General features: G+C 41.5%; 1 protein-coding gene across 1 annotated transcript; it reads right to left on the reverse strand.

Annotated features, from left to right (window-relative positions):
- Nucleotides 1-216: 216 nt before the first annotated feature.
- On the reverse strand, nt 217-12,228 carry LOC139324635 (vomeronasal type-2 receptor 26-like). Its single transcript, XM_070954359.1, has 6 exons — nt 12,017-12,228; nt 9,697-9,988; nt 7,524-8,405; nt 5,794-6,012; nt 4,488-4,614; nt 217-1,115 (listed from the first exon to the last, which is right to left on the reverse strand). The coding sequence occupies exons 1-6, from the start codon at nt 12,226-12,228 to the stop codon at nt 217-219; spliced, it is 2,631 nt and encodes an 876-aa protein (XP_070810460.1).
- Nucleotides 12,229-15,696: the final 3,468 nt, after the last annotated feature.

A 15,696-nucleotide genomic window follows, 5' to 3' on the forward strand; every position in this document is an offset into this window, starting at 1 on the left:
TACTTCTCTCACCAAATAAGCACTACCATCCATGGTGAAAGAAAGTCAAATTTATTCATATTTTATTAGCTACTATGTCATCTAAAAGATTTACTTTTGAGTTTGGACAGAAAAATTCAATGTGGCTCTGTCAGATTACTTATATATGAGAGCAATAATACAGTATGTACACATCCAATTAGTTGCTTGTAAAAATTAGATCTTTTTCTTTTTTTTCTATTTCTTATGTGTTAATTGCTCTCTAGTGTTGAGTTCAGGCCTCAGTATAATTATATAGATTTTGGGGGTGAAGATGCATCCCAGTAAACCAGCACTGGAAGACAGAATAGAGAAGATCTCCACAGCCACCACATACTTCCCTTTGGTGCTCAGATAGGTGGGGACAAAGGTCAGCCAAACATTGCAGAAAACCAACATGCTGAAAGTGATGAACTTGGCTTCATTAAAACTGTCTGGCAACTTCCTGGCTAGGAAGGCCACAGTGAAGCTGAGAAGAGCCAAGAAGCCCATGTAGCCCAAGACACAGTAAAACATGGTGATGGAGCCTTCATGACATTCGACTATCATTTCTCCATAGAGTGTCTCCATGTCTAAATGTGGAAATGGGGGAGATGTACTCAGCCAGATGGCACAAATAGTTACTTGAATGAAGGAGCAGAACCAGATAATAGAATAGGCCAACTTTTGCCCCACCCATTTGTGAAATAGGCTCCCTGGCTTTGATGCTAGGAATGCTACGATGACTGTGATGGTTTTGGCCAATATAGAAGAGATCGCAATAGAGAAGATGATGCCAAAATTTGTTTGTCGGAGGAGACAGGTTGCCTTATTGGGCTTTCCAATGAACAGAAATGAGCAGAGGAAACAGAGAAAGAGGGAGATAAGTAGAAGGTAGGTGAGGTTGCGATTGTTGGCTTTGACAATGGGAGTGTCCCGTTGCTTAATGAAGATTATAAACACCAAAGTTGTAACTAGGGAAAAAAGAAGAGACAGAGACACCAGAGTAATGCCCAGTGGCTCTTCAGAGGAGAGGAAATGCAGTGTCTTTGGAATGCACTCATCGTGAACTTGATTTGGAAATTGATCCTCGGGACAACGGTCACAATTCTCCATGTCTGAAAAGAAGAGAACAGTTTCTGAACAGGCTTAAACTTTTCTGAAGTTTCAGAATTTCTTTTCTGGATTTACCTGCAATGTAAGTTTTTTCTACATCCTTTTGTAACTCTCTATTCAACCTAGATTGTAAAAACGAGTACTGTAGTGAAACACAATTTAGATTTTTCTATATATCAATGCTGTTGGAGTGCACTAGGTTTTATAGCATTTCTGAGCAAGAGAATAGCACGTCCCATTTTCTAAATGTGTGCCAGCTAGTGGGAAAGAGAAAAAAGATGCTTGATACTTTAGATCCTGAAAAACTTGCAATAGCGCAAGAGCAGAGATGTCAAACTCAATTTCATTGAGGGTCACGTTATGGTTGCATTTGACCTTGGGGGCAGGTGGGCATGGCTAGTGTGGGCATGGTCAGGGTGGATGTGGCCAGCTTGACCTCACTCATGTTGGGGTCTCCTGTGGTGGCCCGGTCGAGGCTGGGGGGATCCATTGTCTCCAGCGGAGGAGAAAGAAAGCTAATCTAGAAAGCTAACATGAAGCTAGAATGTCCAGGGAGCGTTCATAGTAGAAGACAAAGTAAACCACAACTTGCATAATCCTTCTGTAATGATATCCCCACACAGCATGTTTAATATATTTTTTAATATCCATTTTTCACTAAAATACCATTCTTCTTTTTGTTATGTCATTTTCAACTATCAAGAGATTTGATCTAAGGCAGGGGTGTCAAACTCAATTTCACTGAGTGCCGCATCAGGGTTGACCTCAGAGGGCCGGAGGGTGAGTGGGCGTGGCCAGGTGGGTGGGCATGGCCATGGTGGGTGTGGCCAGCTCAATGTTACTTGTGTCAGGGGCTCCTTCCTTGCTTCCTTCTCTTCTTTTTCCTTCCGTCTTCCTTCTGCTTTCTCTCCGTCTTTTCTTCTGTTTCCTTCCTTGCTCTCTTCCCATCTTCCCTTTTTTTTTTTTTTTTATTGAAAAAGTTTTAAAAACAAACATATTTTCCCCACAACCCCCCACCACCCCCCACCACCCCCCCACAACCCCCCCTCCCCCTCCCCAACTTCCCAGAGCAGAACACAAGGTATTTCTATTGATCTCTAACAATAATCTAAATTGCATGACCAATCATTAAACTAACATCCCTATAAAAAAAATTCTTAACCCCCCATATATAAAATCCTATTTCTTAAACATAATACTTCTAATGTCACTTATATAACGCTTATACAAATAAAAGAAATCATTCATAAGCTATTTGATATTTTTTGGTCTGATACTTATTTTGTATATAATCAATCCATCTTCTCCAGTCCTGTATGTACCTTTCTTGTGTGTGATCCTTCAGATATGCTGAAATTTTAGCCATTTCAGCTAAATTAGTTACTTTCAGTATCCAGTCATCAATAGTAGGCAAAAAGTCCTTCTTCCAGTATTGTGCTACCAGCAATCTTGCTGCTGTTATCAAGTTCAAAATCAATTTAGTCTCTGCAACTGTACAGTCCGTAGTTATACCCAATAAGAACAACTGTGGAGTAAATTTCAGTCTCTTTTTAAGAATATTCTGCATCACCCACCAAATCTTTATCCAAAATGCTTTGATTTTTCTACAAGTCCACCATATATGATAATAAGTTGCATCATCACAGTCACATCTCCAACATTTAGCTTGCACATTAGAATACATACATGATAATTTTTTAGGATCTAAATGCCATCTATAACCCATCTTCCCTTTTTTTTGTCTTTCCTCTTTCCCTTCCTCCTTTCCTGTCCCTTCTTGGATGCACAAATGCAAAAGGGGAAACATTATTCCTTTTGTTTTGTTTTGCTTTGTTTTGCTAGGCCTCTGCCAGCGAAAATGGAGGTTGGGGGTTGCGTGCGGCCCCTCTGACCCTGTTTTCAGCCTGGACGGCTGTGTGCAGCCCTTTGCCAGCAAAAATGGAGCCACCTTGGGCCAGTACTTTGCTTTTTCCGGGGCAACCCTGTGGGCTAGGTCTAAGCACCCCATGGGCCGAATCTGGCCCGCAGGAGATGAGCTTGACACTCTAGAGGATAGAGTGTGCTAGAGGATAGGAGAACAGGAACTGTGCCACTTCATTACTGTTTCCTTTATGCAATGAGCCCCATCATATGAATGAGATGAGATGAGATGAGATGAGATAGAGAGATGGGGTAAAGCCGGGCCCCCCAACAACCTGGCTGCAGTCCACTACCCATTTAGAACTGTGCCACACAAGGTGTGAGTGAGCAAAGGAGGAAAAGGAAAAGGAAGAGACATAAGTGATGCCTACTGCTTGCAAAAATGGAGTTGCATGCGCTCAAGCCATTGACATAGAACCATCCTCCCTATCCCCCTGCCGGTCCACCGAACTGGAAAAGTTGGAGACCGCTGGTGTAGAGGACAGCACTGATGTCTCTTGCTTTTCCTCCTTTGTGATGCATCAATACAGTGAGCAATAACGTTGAAGAGATTCATGTTAACTGGGATACAGGCTGGTTCAGGGGTGGGTTCTACTTACCTTTACTACCGGTTTACAATGGGATCGTGCGCGTACGCTTGTTTAGCTTGGGCGCGCCATGCTTCTGAGCATGCACAGAAGCTTCTGCATCAGAGGTGGGTTTCAGCAGGTTCTGACCAGTTCTGGAGAACCGGTAGTGGAAATTTTGAGTAGTTCGGAGAACCGGTAAATACCACCCCTGACTGCCCCGCCCTCATCTATTCTCTGCTTCCTGAGTCCCAGCTGATCTGGAGGAAATGGGGATTTTGCAGTAATCTGAGGAAATGGGGATTTTGCAGTAATCTTTCCCTGGAGTGGGGAGGAAATGGAGATTTTTTTAAAAAATTTTGATTTATATGCCTCCCTTCTCCGAAGACTCAGGGCGGCTTACAATGCGTTAAGCAATAGCCTTCCTACTTTTGTATATTTATACAAAGGCATCTTATTGCCCCCACAATCTGGGTCCTCATTTTACCTACCTTAGAAAGGATGGAAGGCTGAGTCAACCTTGAGCCTGGTGAGATTTGAACTTGCAGTAATTGCAGGCAGTTGATGTTAATAACAGTGCTTTAGTCTGCTGCGCTACCAGAGCTCCTTTACAGTATTCTTCCCCTGGAGTGGGGTGGGAATGGAGATTTTACGGTATCCTTCCACAGCCACGCCCACCAAGCCATGCCATGCCACGCCCACCAAGCCACACCCACAGAACCAGTAGTAAAAATTTTTGAAACCAACCACTGTTCTGCGCATGTGCAGATCGCTGATGACAACGTCCGGGGCAATGGGCGGGGCCTCCCACCAGTTTTACTACTAGTTCTTGTGAACCAGTCCGAAACCACCACTGGGCTGGTTTGATTGGGATGCCATGAATCTTACCCATTTGTCTGGATATCATCTTTTCTGGACAGGGAGCACAAGCGTAGCAGCAAAATTTCCGCCCTTCGATCTTGTTCTTTCTTTTTCCAAGAGGACAGGGCTCATTACATAAGGAGGGAGGAGGGATCTGTCCCCAAGTAAAGAAAGAAGTCAGTAGTAATGGTTTACTTACGTTTTTGTCTTACAGGCAATGACTGTTGATAGTCATTTCTGCCATGTAACAGACAATTCAACCTCCAAAAGGTTACCAGAGCCAGGAATGTAACCAAAGTTGCATTTGATTTGTTTTTTTTATCTAGCTGAAGTTTAATTAATAAAATGCAGCCCACATTTATATCTAAACCTGGATTATTTTCCCTATTGTTCCCCAGTCAAGGCTCTGGTTACTATCTTTAAACCCAGGAAGACATAAGGCCTGGTTAAATGATATACTATCCAATGGTGGGTTGCCCCCGGTTCACACCGCTTCTATAGAACCAGTAGTAAAACCGGAGGGAGGCTCCGCCCACTGACCCTGATATCATCAAAACGCTTCTGTGCATGCATACGGCCACATTGCACACCGGTATAAAGTATTTGGAGAAGGCAAAAGCACAAAAAAGCAGCCATTTTAATCTGTGGCACATGGTCATCCTAGAACAAATTCACATCCCACACACAGAGCATCGCTGGTGAGATTCAAACGGTTTGTGTTTATTGATTGTTATGTTCGGCAGTAACTTAATATTGTCTATCTTATATTTGATTCTCACTGTATGTATCCCAATTTTCCTCAGTTTCATCATATCCTGTTCTCTCAATAAAGCATTCAGATCTATGCACACAGTCTGTTTTATTGGAGGATAGGTGGTTTAGCTGCATGTCGAGTTGCACACAGACTAACATGTAGTAGGAACAGAACAAGGAGAACCTAGACCATTTCAGACAAGTGACTCTTGAATGAAGCACCTTCCAAATTCAAATCTGCCCAGAGTGACTGACTGTCCATCCATCCATCCATCCATCCATCCATCCATCCATCCATCCATCTATCATCTATCTGTCTCTATCTCTGTCTCTGTCTCTGTCTCTCTGTCTCTCTGTCTCTCTGTCTCTCTGTCCCTGTCCCTGTCCCTGTCTCTGTCTCTCTGTCTCTCTCTGTCTCTGTCTTTCTGTCTCTCTGTCTCTATTTCTCTCTGTCTGTCTGTCTCTGTCTCTCTCATCTGTCTGTCTCTCTGTTTCAATCTCTACCATTTCTCTCTATCATCTATCTATCTATTGAATTCTAAAGCACCCCTCTCTCTCTCCCATATTATTGTTATGTTACCTGAGTGAATCCATGATGCCACTGGATTTTGTCTTGATGAATACGGAAGGTTCCTCCTTGCAGATCTAGTTCCCCAACTGGGATGTTGATATAGGAGTTGTTTGGGAAAGTAACCAAATTTACAATGTCAAATCCAGCTTCTAATGCTCCATATTCATTGAATTTAATTTCATCTCCAGCATTGTTGTTGAAGGAAATTCTCTGCAGAAATGAGTGGAGCTTGCGGAAGAAAAAGGATAAGGATTAAAGGCAGTGATGGGATTCAGCCAGTTCGCACCACTTCGGGAGAACCGGTTGTTAACTTTCTGAGCAGTTTGGCAAACTGGTTGTTGGAAGAAATCATTAGGGCAGAGAATCAGTTGTTAAATTACTTGAATCCCACCACTGGTTAAAGGGAAACAGATTAGCCTTCAAAATGGCTTCAAACAACACCACTTTTTAAGTTTGGAGGCTTTCTTCCCTGGGAATAAAGAAGTATAGCGGACGGAAAGAATCTAGTGGTTATTTTGGACCATAGTCCATCTTACGGACTAAAATTTCTTTAGTACATATTGATTTTTTTTTCTAGTGACAATTGAGAGAGTTAGTGGAAAAAGAGCAAGAAGAAGCTATGGGAAGAAAATCTCCAGAGAAGTAGAAAGGCAGAAGTATGTTAAAGACCAGTTTTGTTGATGTGGATGGAGGAAAAAGCTGAGATGTGTAACGGTGGTGGTATTCAAATTTTTTCCCTACCAGTTCTGTGGGCGTGACTTGGCGGGGGAAGGTCATGTGACTGAGTGGGTGTATCCAACTTGATGTCACTCATGGCCATGCCCACTCAGTCACATGACCACGGCCAAGCCACGCCCACAGAATCCGGTAGGAAAAAAATTGAACTTACAGCTATTTTTTCTACCTATTTTCTGCCCAGACCTGGCCTATACTGTCAAAGGCCTGGCCTAATCCTGCATGCCGCCCACTCTCCCTTCACCAGTTGCATGCATCACCCCATTTCCGCTCCTTCAGAGGCCCTTGCCCTAGCCCTGCTTCCTCCCCCACGACTGCCTCTTCCGGCTGGCTGCCAGGGAAGGCAAGCCAGAGCTGAGCCATCCCCACTGGGATCCCCATCAACCCGCATCTTTCCTCCCTTGTCATGAGATGCCTGCAGCTGCCGCCTCTTATTTTTGGTGTGGCTGGAGTCCAGCCACACTGAAAAAAGATGCAGTGGCTGCAGGCTTCTTGCAGCAAAAATTACCAACCTCCGGCTCTGCTCCACTTCTTGAATGCACTGCCGTTGCCCTCTTCTAGGTACCGGCTGCGCAGGCACACTCCATTGCCTGCTGCTGCTGCGCCGAAGGGACTTCCCCGGGCAAGTCCAAGTGGAGCAGCGCAGCAGGCAATGGGGTGCGCCTGTGCGGCTGGCGCATAGAAGAGGGCGGTGCATTTGAGAAGTGGAGCAGAGCCGGAGGTCGGTAATATTCACTGCAAGAAGCCTGCAGGCACTGCGTCTCTTTTTAGGTGCCGCTGGACCTGAACCAGTGCGAACCGGTTGAATACCATCTCTGATGTGTAGGCAAAAGACAACAGCTTCCGTGGGTCAATATTTGTAATGTTTTAATCTTGAAGAAAGATGAACATCAGTGATGCTTAGATAGATGGTCTACAATGATCTGTTGACTCATTAAGTCTTGGCACTCTGTTGTAACCAAGGAGAAGATTTCAAAAGAGCATTGAGAAAGGGGAAATCTTACCTGCCAGGTTTCTACAATGTTTGATCGCCCTTGATCCCTGTCCTTTTGTATCTTCTGATAAATCCTCCCTGTTTGAGCAGCATGTAAGGCCTGAGCCACAGCACAGATTGCATTATAGATACTGTAACTATGGCCAAGTATGCTGGTTTCAAAGAAGGGTGCAATAAGGTCCTCTAGTCTTTCCTCTCCAGTACATTCCTCATCCATTATTTGAGAAACACCATTATTTGGTGGTGAACAGCAAAAAGCTTGGCTCCAGAAATCTCTAATAAAGCCATCTTGACTTGCCTCAGATGGAGTGACGGCCTGTATAAATTGTTGGAAACCTGGAGGTTCTCTTGTGCTAATTGAGAAGGAAATTGCCCCATGGAACGTTTGCATATCGATAGCTCTTTGTAAGGAATGTAATGTGAAATCATTTTGGGCCATTGTGATCCACACTTTTCGTGTGGAAATTTTCTGTGAAGAATCCGAAGGCGTTGGGAGAAAAAATTCAGTGCCTTGTAGAATAGAGGCCAGCCACATAAAGACTGTATTTTCTCCATGTACAATAACTGTATTTGCGGTTCTCTCTGTGAACAAAGTAATGTGCCTCAGGCAATGTTCAGCCAAGTCAAATACTTCGGAAGTATATAAATTTCTGTCAATCCGTTCAATGAATTCGGAGCAGATTTTATTTTGAGAGAGCATGGGTTCCAGAGTTTGTAGGAAATGTTCTCCATGTTTATCATCTACAATGACAAGTCCTACCCATTTCCATCCAAAGTACAGGAGGAGCTGGATTAAACCCTCGTACTGGAGATCTTCATTGGGGGCCATGCGATAAAAAGGCGGAAAACGCGATTCATCAGTCACTGCCAATTGAAAAGAACCATATGAAATCTAAAAAAAAAAAAAAAAGGAGGAATAAGACAAAGAGAAAATGATAGAGTAAGAGAATAGATGGATATGTCCTGTTTTTATTGATTTACCGTAATCTACATTGTTTTTCAAAATATGGTTGTTTAGTAATATAGATAAGGTTCAGAGATCTCCCTAAAAGGGAGATATCCTTTCTGAATATTGTCTGTCTGTCTGTCTATCTGTCTGTCTGTCTGTCAGTCTCTCTGTCATCATCATCATCATGATGCTTTCTGAGAATGTTCAGGAGGATAAATCTATCTCAGCATCTACTTCTGTCCTAATATCGCAGCACCATTGAGAATGTCCTGACATATGGCATTCTTGCATGGTATGGGAGCAGCTCTGTAGCGGACAAAAAAGCTCTACAGAGAATCATTAAAACTGCCCAGAATATCATCGGGCTCCAGCTACCAGCCCTGGAGAACATCTTCGAATCTCGCTGTTTGAGGAAGTTGCATAACATTCTCAGAGACTCTTCCCATCCTGCTTACAATCTTTTTGGACTGCTGCCTTCCGGCAAAAGATACAGAACAATTAAAACTTGGACCACATGTTTTCTGAATAGTTTTTATCCCAGAGCTATAATTGCACTCAACAATGAACTAAAGGGCCACCATCAGTGAGCTGTTGAACAGCATTATTTGGTCTGTTGTGTGGATGTTTAGGTGGTTTAGGAGTAGGGAATTTGTGGTGGGTGGGAGTGTGTTTGGGGAGTGTTATGTGTGTTGGACCTGGTCTTTGGCTGTTAAGTGAATTTTGTTGTATGGGTATACTGTGTATATACGTACAATGACAATAAAGTTATTATTATGATCATCATCATCTCAAGTCTTTTTCTTGAAGATAACTTAAATATTTGAATTGAAAGAATCAAATCTTTCAGTGCTTCCTAGGTGAATGTTCCTTCTACATGTTGTGCTCCCCATCTTTAATATAAAACCCAGATATTTGTGCACATTATGCTTCAAATATATGAACTGAAATAAGTGAGGCAGGTAATGATAGCTAGCATAAGTCTGCAGGTTCAAACAACTATGTGTCAAAATTCTGTATGTCTCGATTCATCATACTGAACGAAGCAATATACTGAAGAGAAACACGGATTAATCAAAGTCTGCCCTTTACCCTAATTTCTTTACTTCTCTTTACCCTAATTTCTTTACATCTGTTTACCGATAAACCATCAAGTTGCTTCTTGAAGGGGAATTCAAAGGCAGACAATCTGTGTGATTGATGTCCTAATTTTGAGATCTTTAGTTATGGCTCCAACCTGTGGGATCTTGAAAAGCTGCAAAATTTCTGCCATTCGTATGGATGTTTCGGGACTCATCCCTCCAATGATTCCCATCACTTTCTTTTCAGTCCCACAAATATAGTTGGGGACAATTTTATGCGACTTAAAAAGCAGATCCAGAATGGTACGATAAGTCATTAGTGCATCAGAGTAGCTGTCATAGATATGGAATCCAAGAGTGATGTTATGCAAGATGTGAGAATCCTTGTTGATCTCTTTCACAGCAAACGCTAAAGCCAAGACGTGTTGGTAGAACTTGGTTACCACACTGTAAAAAAGTCACTTGTTTCAAAAGAGAACTGTGCTATGCATTACATACTAAGGAAGACATATCCAGTGACAGAAATACTACGAGGAAGACACACTGACCAGAGAACTATACTGAAGTTCACAGTTTTATGATTCCAGGTTTATATCCTATACGAAGTGGTTTGTTTAACTGTATCCTTTAACAGATACTTAAACGGATAACCCAAAAAGGATGCGACGGATAAGTGATATACCCAGAAATGTTAAAGGACATGATTGAATAAAAAAGTAATGCATTCCCAGTGGTGGGTTTCTACTGGTTCGACCCAGTTCGGGAGATCTGATAGCGGCAATGGTGAGCTGAGAGTGAACCAGTTCTCTCTGACGATTAGCTTGGCCCTCCCACCCGCGTCTCCGTTATACGTACCTTATATTCTGTTGTTTTTAGCCCAGCTGAAAGGTGTGGCAGAGCGGATTGCCGCATCTCAGCTGTTCCGTAAAACACTGCGCTTGCATGGAGCGAAGTGCATGCGAAACGCATGTATGAAGTGAACCGGTGGAAGCACCGGTTGAAACCCACCACTGTGCATTCCCTTTGAAAAACTGGAGGAATTATGAAATACTTTAAAGAAGGAAGAGAGGATAATATTCTAGAAACATCTGTATGGTTGTCACGTAGAAGAGATCTACAGAAGAAATCCCATTTTTACTGCCTTTAAAAAGGAGAGACTTTATAGTATTCATGTTAAAATTTCCATTCAAATTTTGGCCCTTCATCCAGTTCCATAATGTCCTCTGAGCAAGGGTTGGCTTAGAACAAAGGTTTGGAACCTTAAACGCTCAAAGAGCCATGTGGACCAGTTTCACAAAGAAAAAAAAACACCGGGAGCCACAAAACTTTTCCCGTGCCGGACTATTTCCTGAGTGGCTACAAAACTAGCATATGTAGTTGAATTAAACATTCTATTTTCTTCTAAAACTTTTCTTTTCTTGGATTTATCCATGGTTTGCCTACCAGGAGGCAAAAAGATCAATAAATCATGTCCAAGCGGGTGTCGCATGTTGGTGGTTGTGACTCATATTTTGAGCGACGGGGAGCTGCGGCAGAGGGATAAAAGAGTCCCATGTGGCTCCAGAGCCACAGGTTGCTGATCCCTGACTTAGAAGACTTACAAGGTCCTCTATGATTCTGTTAAAACATTCATTTTATTATGAAAACAATTCCTGTACAATCAGTTAAGCCTGTTCAGTGTTGCAAAAAAATCAAACATTTTGCTCCTTGATAAGCAACAAAATAAGGGATAGTAGGAATCGTTAAATACTCCATAAGAAAACTCGGAAGAGAAGGCAGGTTATCGAGTTGGAAGAAACAGAACGGGTTCATTTTTTAAAAATGAGAATCTGAGCTGAGCGGAACAAATTTATAGTACGGGGAAGCTCAGTGATCAGGAGAGTAGAGCTGATGAACATAGCTATTAGCTATATTAGGAATTCATTTATCCTTCCATGGTGAACTCTTTCTATTCTTAAAAGGAGATGGTAAAAAGAAGAGGACCTATTTCTACTTGTAACGTTTTGTGTTTCAGCTTTGCATTTTTCTTTCAAAGATTGTGGATCTTTTTGAAATAGGACAGGTGGATCCCAAGCCTCTAAGCGATACATGAAAAAAATAGAGACACGGTAGTAATAACTAGTGTTACCCCAAGGTTTTGGAAATGATTTTTCATTCCACAGTCAATGCCTATATTTAAAATATTATAGTGCCTATTAGGTGATGATGAATTAAGGCAGATTGTTTTTTCTCCAAGTTGGAAGAGTTTTCAGTTCTCAACAGAATATCTGCTTGTCCTTGTCTATCGGATTTTGGCTTAATTAGAAAAGAGGATGTTGAATTAACAAATAATTTCTATATAACAAGCTGCTGTTAAGGATATGTCCATGATACATTTATATTCATTAACAGATGATGATGGAAAATCTATTTTTACATAGATGGAACGGAGAGAGCAGGATTAGATTAAAATAAACTAAGAGAGGGATTTCTTACAATGGGAAGGCAACCAATTCCTCAGAAGGATGTTTATCAAAAGTAACTTTGGGGAACATGTAGTGAACATGAGACACCAATCCACCGATGAGAAGGTCTCCCTCCTGGTACCATTCCTGTGGAATTTGAATGGCTTCATCTCCAGTGCACTTAAGAGGCTGGATCTTCATGGCCAATTGTGGAAACAGTAAAATGGCAATAATCCCCAACATTCCTGCTGATTTGGCTTCTCCTGTATCGCTGTTGCCAGCAGCCTTGATTCAAACAGGATACTATAGATAGTGAAAGAAATGCTACCTTGGTTGAGATCTGTCTTCAGAATATATCGTGCCTCATTCATTGATCTGATCCATTTTCTTCAGCCTCTCTTATGTCTGGATGTTCAAAGTGTAAAGGAGAGAGTTGATCTTTGAGTCTAATATCTAATTATTAGCAATTTAAAAGGCCCTGGGTATGAGGTTTTAGCAGAATTTCATTGGTCTTGTATAATTACTCCAAGATGATGGTCAGTGTATATTTCACAGGTGTGGAGTAATGTAGCTAGTTTCACATAGAGAAATCTTGGAGAATCTGTCAGCTCTGGAATTGACTAGGCATTGGCTCATCAACAGTCTAAAAATATTAGCACAAAGCCCACAAGAAATATATATTTATGCTATGAACAGCAAAAAGATTCTGAGAACCCAAATTTATGACAACAGCTCTCATATTGACCCTGTCATGGTTGGGGAGCACTTCAATCAATTTTGAGGAATGGTCCTCAGCAGGGTGCAATATATTGGATATATATATATATTGATTCTGAGATTTGCCCCTGCTAGTCCCTTCAGAAGCATCTTGAGAGCCACTGGAGGATTGACCTGTTGACTTAATCATCATGTCTTTGATATCTGGAGAGATGTTGCTGGAGCAAACATGTTTGTGAACGGAGACCTTATTCTGCATCCTCTTGGGGATTGAGGAACTGCGCTTGAGATCTATAATTTGGCTGAGTGGCCTATTGCTCAGAGTTATATACATGAAATTTGTGGCCATATATGTTCTTGAAATGAATGAATGAATGGATGGATGGATGAATGAATCATCAATCAATCATTCAATCAATCTCCCTCTCACATACAAACACACAGGCTAAATTTAGGCTCCTAATCTTTCGCATATTGTGGTATATGCCCAAAATTATATGACTAGTAGTAGGAAGGGATAAATAATATTATGGTCACTTGGAGGGGTTTCTTTAAAATGTCTATGGATATTCTCAGTCATCCAGGTCATAAATTAATAGATAGAACAGAACAGAATAGAACAGAACAGAACAGAACAGAACAGAACAGAACAGAACAGAACAGAATTCTTTATTGGCCAAGTGTGATTGAACACACAAGGAATTTGTCTTTGGTGCATATGCTCTCAGTGTACATAAAAGAAAAGATACATTTGTCAAGAATCATAAAGTACAACACTTAATGATCTAATCAAATCATAACAGGAAACAGTCAATATAAATTGTAAGGATACCAGCCACAAGGTTATAGTCATACAGTCATAAGTGGAAGGAGATGGGTGATAGGAACGATGAGAAGATTAATAGTAGTGTAGACTTAGTAAATAGTGTTGAGGGAATTGTTTAGCAGAGTGATGGCGTTCGGGGAAAAAACTGTTCTGGTGTCCAGTTGTTCTGGTGTGCAGTGCTCTATAGCGTCGTTTTGAAGGTAGGAGTTGAAACAGTTCATGTCCAGGATGTGAGGGGTCTGTAAATATTTTCACTGCCCTCTTTTTGACTCGTGCAGAATACAGGTCCTCAATGGAAGGCAGGTTGGTAGCCATTGTTTTTTACGCAGTTCTGATTATCCTCTGAAGTCTGTGTCTGTCTTGTTGGGTTGCCGAACCAAACCAGGCAGTTATAGAGGTGCAGATGATAGACTCAATAATTCCTCTGTAGAACAGGATCAGCAGCTCCTTGGGCAGTTTGAGCTTTCTGAGTTGGCGCAGAAAGAACATTCTTTGTTGTGCTTTTTTGATGACGTTTTTGATGTTAGGTGTCCATTTTAGGTCACAATTGTCTCAAAGTTGCTTTTTCAAAAGACAAGTGGACTGGTTTGTTTTTGTTTGTTTGAGGTAGAAGAAGGTGTTTCACTTCTCCTCCAAGAAACTTCATCAGTTCTGACTGGATGGTGGGGAGAAACAATCCAATTGCCTTTTGAAAAAGCACCTTGGAGGTTTCTTTAAAATATTCCAATGTCACCTATAATTTTTTTCGGTGATACCCTATATAAGACCTGGTTTGCTGTTGCTTATGTGTGCTCAGCAAATCCAGAATATCCTGTACTATTGCTTGTATGTATGTAAATAAAATAATGTATCTTCAAAGTGAACAGCTTGCCTTTGGAGGTTGTGGTGGCTGCATCACTTGAGACTTTCAAGAAGAGATTGGACTGCCATTTGTCAGAAATGGTGTTGGGTCTCCTGCTTAGGCGGGGTTGGACTAGATGACCTACAAGGTCCCTTCCAACTCTTTTAATCTGTTAATCTGTTAATTTTGTTGCTTTACCTGAGCCTAAATTTGGTCACCACACTATGTTATGTCCTCCTGTTCTAATCTATGTGAGAAAACCATAAAAAGGCAGGGATTTCCTCTGGATATTCTTGTTTTCACCTAGGCAAAGAAATACTTCTTTACGTATATTTAAAGCTTCATGGCATCAAGAACTGCCCATTAAAATAATTGCTCAGGTGGTATCATGCATCTCCCAATTTAATTGGGAATGATGTAAAGTTTCAGAATGACTGTATTATCAGCTTCACTGGCAAAAGTCAATTTATCAGCGGTTTTAAATGGGTCAGGAAATTAGTCAACGATCTTCAAAGAATCTTGAAGTTTGTTCTTTGTATTATTTCTGATGTCTATCTTGATATTAACCTGTTGTAGGAAAAATAACGGACTAGGACAAGCTCTTCAGTGCAGGAAAGAGTTTTTATTTGCGCAAAGGTTCAAACAGTCCGAGGACCACGAAACAACAGTCTGAACAGTGATGACTGATTTCAACCAGATATTTATACAGTATAAAGACAAAGTTATTACGAAGAGTGCAACATTTCGCACGTAGAAGTTACCCTTTAATCTATCTCTAGGAAAGACATAACAGCCTGATTCCCACAGGCTCAGGTTCTCAGCTCCGGAGCTCAAGACATAATAAAGGAGGAGATAAGGGGCTCAAAGGCGCCTCAAGAGCAGTAAAAAGGACAGTAAGGGAAGCAGTTTTTCTTCTCTAGGATATACATGACATTTGAGGTGTAATAAACAGTAAACAACAGGATGTATCTGTTTAGGGTCAGTTTGCTCTTTTACAATGCTGTACCTACGTCAAATACCTTGTATCAATTCAGCACCTTGGCACGGAAGAGGCACTTCTGCCTTGACCAAAGATTTGGATTTCTAATATTTAAGTTTTATCCCAATATCGAATCCTAGCCTGGCTCATACCCCCCCTTTGTGACTCATCTGAGATAACCAGACGAGTCATACCTCTAAGTCCTCTTCCTGCTGGAGCCTTTTATAATCCCACATAGCCATCACCTGAGCAGTAGTCTTACGTTCCACCAGCAAGGATAGACTTTTAGAGATAGTTTTAACAAACAGAGGTAAAATACATGGGAGAAAAATACACCCTGCAGCTATT

This window comes from Pituophis catenifer, unplaced genomic scaffold, assembly GCF_029215685.1.
Source record: "Pituophis catenifer annectens isolate HBS135680 unplaced genomic scaffold, rPitCat1.0.hap2 SCAF_15, whole genome shotgun sequence".
In the NCBI taxonomy this organism is placed as follows: Eukaryota; Metazoa; Chordata; class Lepidosauria; order Squamata; family Colubridae; genus Pituophis; species Pituophis catenifer.

Coding starts and splice junctions, on each gene's coding strand:
- LOC139324635 (XM_070954359.1), bottom strand. CDS start 12,228: ATGTTGGGGATTATTGCCATTTTACTGTTTCCACAATTGGCCATGAAG. Junction 9,989..12,016: donor GAATTGGTTGCCTTCCCATT/GTAAGAAATCCC, acceptor ACTTTTTTACAG/TGTGGTAACCAAGTTCTACC. Junction 4,615..5,793: donor GGCATCATGGATTCACTCAG/GTAACATAACAA, acceptor ACTTGGGGACAG/ATCCCTCCTCCCTCCTTATG.